General features: G+C 29.7%; 1 protein-coding gene across 1 annotated transcript; it reads right to left on the reverse strand.

The window, feature by feature from the left end:
* Positions 1-969: 969 nt before the first annotated feature.
* LOC145103983 (sec14 cytosolic factor-like) lies at positions 970-3,986 on the reverse strand. Its single transcript, XM_079041263.1, has 6 exons — positions 3,782-3,986; positions 3,395-3,650; positions 2,386-2,422; positions 2,062-2,179; positions 1,370-1,480; positions 970-1,236 (listed from the first exon to the last, which is right to left on the reverse strand). Exons 1-6 carry the CDS (start codon positions 3,851-3,853, stop codon positions 1,099-1,101), a joined length of 732 nt encoding a protein of 243 aa, XP_078897389.1. The 5' UTR covers positions 3,854-3,986; the 3' UTR covers positions 970-1,098.
* Between the last annotated feature and the right edge of the window lie 1,432 nt (positions 3,987-5,418).

The raw sequence follows: 5,418 nt of genomic DNA on the forward strand, positions 1-5,418 counted from the left end.
ATGGTTTTCCCACAAATGGTCGATTAAAACATTTCGTAAATTGAAAATATTCACATATATTACAATCTTATAAACAATTTATAAGATTGTAATATATAATTGCATGTTTTATTTCAATATCTATTGCATTTTAAATTATTAAATATGATAACACAAATAACTTATTATATAAACATTATAATTGTATAAAATAAACAAAACATAACTAAGTTTAAAGTTAAAGGACCAATTTGTACAAATAAAACTTCAACACTATATTTAGTGTTACACTAAAATCCAACACTATATATAATGTTAGGTATAGTGTAGGGTTGGAGCATCATAGTGTAACTTATAGTGTAAAAATGGTTTTTTAATATAGGGTTAGAGATGCCCTTGGCTCTGAAAACTTACCTATTTATATTTAGTGTTACACTAAAATCCAACACTATATATAGTGTTAGGTATAGTGTAGGGTTAGAGCATCATAGTGTAACTTATAGTGTAAAAATGGTTTTTTTAGTGTAGGGTTAGAGATGCCCTTGGCTCTAAAAACTTACTTGTTTGTTTCTTAAAGGAATACATAAGTAAGGGAGTGGAATTCAAAATTTGAGGTTTTAGATCTTAAAACTTCATCTTCTACTCTTCTCTCATTCATTTGAACTCCATCATCTCCCAATTCTAAATCATAATTTTTCTGTGAAATATATAGTTCCAGTTACTAAAAACTGATATCACAATTGTTAGCTATACATTTTTCACATGATTGACTTTCTTATCGCATTTTATGATTGGATTATTATTGTCATTATTAATCATATAAAATCCGTATCCATGTTAACATTTGTCGAATTTCTCATCATTTTCAAACATGTATCAAGCCAAGTTTTAACCATTTATACAAACTTTAATCACCAAGTAAAAGTTTTGTTCTTCAAATGAGGTTTTGACATTCGGCTACCTCATAAAAAACTCAATATTAAACTTGGATGCTAGAACTTATTGATTTCATAAAATAAATGACTTATGAGAAGTTGTTACATGATGTAAGATTATATCAATAGATGTCAACTCAGTAGAAGTACAATAATGCAGTTACAGTTACGGTTATAGTTACAATTAATCTTCCAACGAAGGAAGTACAACATCTTGAATTGCAATTAGCTTCGCTTTCCCCCCAAATTCTTCTGGCAACACCTCTTCTCCAACTTCTCTTATAAATTGCTTTTTCTCTTCCTCATTGCTTACTATTACAACCTATTTTAACAACCAAAAACCAAATTAAAATTTCAAAGTACAAATGCATAACCTTCATTTGTTGCAATTTTTACAACATGGATAGACTTAATTTAAAATAATAATAATGAAAATAAAAATAAAAACAATATACCTTCTCTAAAGTTGCTTTCTCCAAGAATCGAGAAACCATCTTCCAAATACTCACAAAAAACCATGGCATATTTAATATGTACAATTTTGCTAACCTCTCGGGGTAGTATGCCTACAAGAAATTTAATCAAGATAACATGAATAAGATCCTGAGTTTAGTGCTTCTTTAGAACCAATAAATAAAATGGCTAAATGCAAGAAATAGAGATGTTCTTTGGTTTATTTGTGCATTCTAGCATTTTACTTTCACTTCTTTTTATTACAACATTGTACTTTCACTTTTTTTTCTCAGTAACGCAACTTCAAAAAAATCTACCAAATTATAGCATTGCACTTCTAATTCTTTCTCATTAAGACACTATAGTAGTGAATATTGATTTGTATTCTAGCATTTTACTTTCATTTCTTTTTATTACAACATTGTACTTTAATTCTTTTTTACTCATCAAAGCAAATTTTGGAAATCTACCCAATTAAAGCAATGCACTTTAGTTTTTTTCTTATTAAGATTTAAGACTACTTTGAAAAATGTATCAACTAAAAATTGCTTTGTTTTTGGATGTTATTGTTGTAATTCGTATATTTTTCAAATGTACAATGTTGTAATAGGAAGAAATCAATGTAATACATTTTTATTTCTTGTTTTTAACACTAAAAAACACGATCTCTACATAGTGAGGTGCATTAAATTACCTGTAAAAACTGAAATCCGGTGATTAATCCACGAGCATCAACGTTTTTGTAACAAATTTGATGTAAATCAAGAACACCAATTAGCTTCTCGTTTCCTATTTCTTTTCCTTTATATCCACTGAAACAAGCAACACAAGATTAAGGTTGACTTGTTGACCCATATCTGAATCAGATACACGAAATGATGAATCTTTAGAAAAAAAATCCCAATTTTAGAATTATATACCAGAACAAAAAGGATTTATCAAGCACATACTCATATGAACTTCCTAATTTTAACCAATTTAGCAATACTTAAACAATCATTTGAATGCTCTAACATACCTTGCAATCACTTTGTCAAGCAGATGAACTACAAATTCTGCATTCAGTAGAGAAAAAGAAATTAATTTTTACATCAAAGATTCTTTACTTGTAGCTCAAAAGTTTCTAAACTGATAAACAAGTGGAAGTTGACCAAATTAAAGTCAACTCAGGATTATAAACTTATAAGTTTTTAAGCCTAAATCAAATCTGTTAGAAGGGACACACCATTAGGCCCACAAATATTAATTTATAATTATATGTTAGGTGATGAATATGCAATGAAGAAGGCATGTTACTAGAATCTTTTCAAGAATCATTTAATTTATATTATCTAAGACTTCTGAACTTAAAAAAGCATTACCATTCGGCAACAAATGTGATAACTTATTAAAAAAATGTAACAAACAAACAAAAAAACGAATATTACTAATAACATCAAGTGATTATGAGTTAACACTTTTAAAATTGCCCCTAAAACGACAAAGAGTTGGCAATACATCATTGTTAGAAATGACAAGAATCTTAATGAATAATGAACAAAGTACGATGTAAGATAACTCAAACCCTTTCCCAATCTAGAAACCCTTGGGGGCAAAAAGGTAATTTCCAATATCCAAAAATGGCATGAGTTGGACAAAAGTTTCAGGAGCGATCTAATTTAGTTTCCATATGTTTGTGGGTTTTCGATTTGCTTTCTGATTATATATGAAAGAAGTAAATTGACATATTAGTTAATTTCCTATTCAACGAAAGAATTCAGGTGTTTGGTTGTGTGCTCTGAAACCAAGTATTGCAATGTTTGATGTATTTGGTGAAAAAAAAATTCTGATTTTCTGATTAATTTGACATCAACACAGTCAAATTTGAAGACTTGTAACAAAATTGATTATTGAAATAACTATGAAGAATCGCTATACCCACATCCAAACACGCCACAGCTTCTAATTTTAGAACATGGTACTGAAATCAGATAATCAATGAAAGGGCAAACTATAGTGAAAAAGAAGAAAGTAAATAAATATATTACTCTTAAACTGTGGTTGATCTTTAGCAGGATAATGTTTGTTAGCTTTGATAATCATAACAGGGAACTCATCCTTCGATAAATCCTGTAAATAAATCTTTTTAGCTTCTAATTGATCAATTACTTCTGAATCAGGGATGAACCCCGATGGGACAAACGAAGCCCTCCATTTCTGCCATGAAACAAACATCTTTGCTGCTTTATTGGGATCCATCGATCTTGCTATCAAGAATCGCTCGAGAGTTGGGTCGCCGTATTTCTACATAACACCGAAAACCGATGAAAGATTAAGAAATTGAATAGCATTGGGTAGAAAAAGTTAAAAGTATCTGTATACAGTATACAGTATACATGATCATGGTGAAGTTAAGATTAAGATCAGTTGCTTGCCTCTGTTGAAGAGCCAAGCTTTTGGACGAAATTCTTCATCTGGGTGAGTTTGAGTTCTTGATTTTTGTCCATTTTTCTTCTGGGAATTTGGGAATGGACAGTTGGGGAGATGAATTGTATAGAGGGAAGCGTCAAATACGGAAACTGGGCATGGGGGAATGACCGAATGAGTGAATGACCAATGAGGGAAGTGAGTAGGAGACAAATTTGAAGTCAAAGTGGAAATTACGCAAAGACAAGTGAAAGAAATGAGTAGAAAGGAAGTGATACAAATTTGAAGGTGAGATTCATAAAAATATCGTTTCTTCAAATCTTATTTAAATGATTTATCACCTTTTAGAAAAATAACGGGTTATCAATTTTGAAACTTAGAAATGTACTAATATCTAAATATATTACGAACTTGTTGTTTTATTTATTTCAAAAAACTCAAAGTAAATAATAAAAACTTTGTTTAAAAGTATAAGATAAAGAAATTTTATTTTTGAATAAAATAATACAAAGATTAAATCAAGTAGCTTTTGAAAAAAAAAAAAAAAATAGATTTTGTGTTTATATAATTTTATACATTTTAGTTATTTTTGTCAGATACTTATATACAAATAAATTTTATAGTTTTTAACTATCAACTACCAGGTATCTTTGTCAAACGTATCATACAAATTACGCAACAACTTTTCTAACAAAAAATTATTTTGAAACTGGAAAGTAGCAATCTTTGAATTTTGAATTTTATTTAAAAAAAAAGTGTTAGATGACAGATTTTATCAATTCTTAAATACCCCGGTTGTGAACTAGCCTTAAATTTTGAAATATATTTTTCATGAAAATTTGTTGACAAAAAGTGTTGTCACTTTCAAAGTACATTCAATTTCTAATTTTATTAGTTGAGAAATTATGATTTCACAATTGTATTTATGGGCAAGGCTAAGGTACAAGAAGGTGGATCACTTGATCTACCTAAATTTAATTTTTTTACAAATAAATTATATAAAAAAATATTTAGGACATACTTTAAATATTTTGAAGAACCTACGTTAATATCTTTGACAAAAAAATGGAATGAAAAAAAGTATAAGCTATAGAAAATAGAAAACAAATCATATTTATAGCATGAAAGAGTCTTACATCGACTCCAAGACGAAAAATGGTGAAAAAGTTTTTCATTATAAATAAATGTTTCTTCTTACACACTTATCCACCTTAAGCGTGTTGAGGGAGTGATCGAGACTCAATTGTTCTTGTGGTTCAATGGCCAGGGTGAAGGTCATGTCGCAAGTGGAATACGCGACCCAGATTTGAGGAGATCGGGTGTATCCGAGGAGACATCAAGTTGCTCCTGTTTTGGGTAGGAGAGTTCTGTAGATATGTTGAGTTTGTCGGAGCTATGTTTTGAGCATCTGCAAGGGGTTCTTGAAGTTTCAAGAGGAGGATGAGGTTGTGGATCAATTCTCCAAATGTAAGGTTTTATGCACGTAAGTTCAGTTCGTAAGGTGCCTCATCAATCCAATGATATTCTAATCAATTTCACTAATTTTGAGTAGGTGATGTTGGGGAAAGTCTCCATCTGAGATTCAGATTTCCTTATGATTATTCGAATGATCATTTTGTGTTGTGTTATGCATTCTGAGAGTCAA

This window comes from Lactuca virosa, chromosome 4 (genome assembly GCF_052849685.1).
Source record: "Lactuca virosa cultivar CGN04683 chromosome 4, Lactuca_virosa_CGN04683_v6, whole genome shotgun sequence".
NCBI lineage: Eukaryota > Viridiplantae > Streptophyta > Magnoliopsida > Asterales > Asteraceae > Lactuca > Lactuca virosa.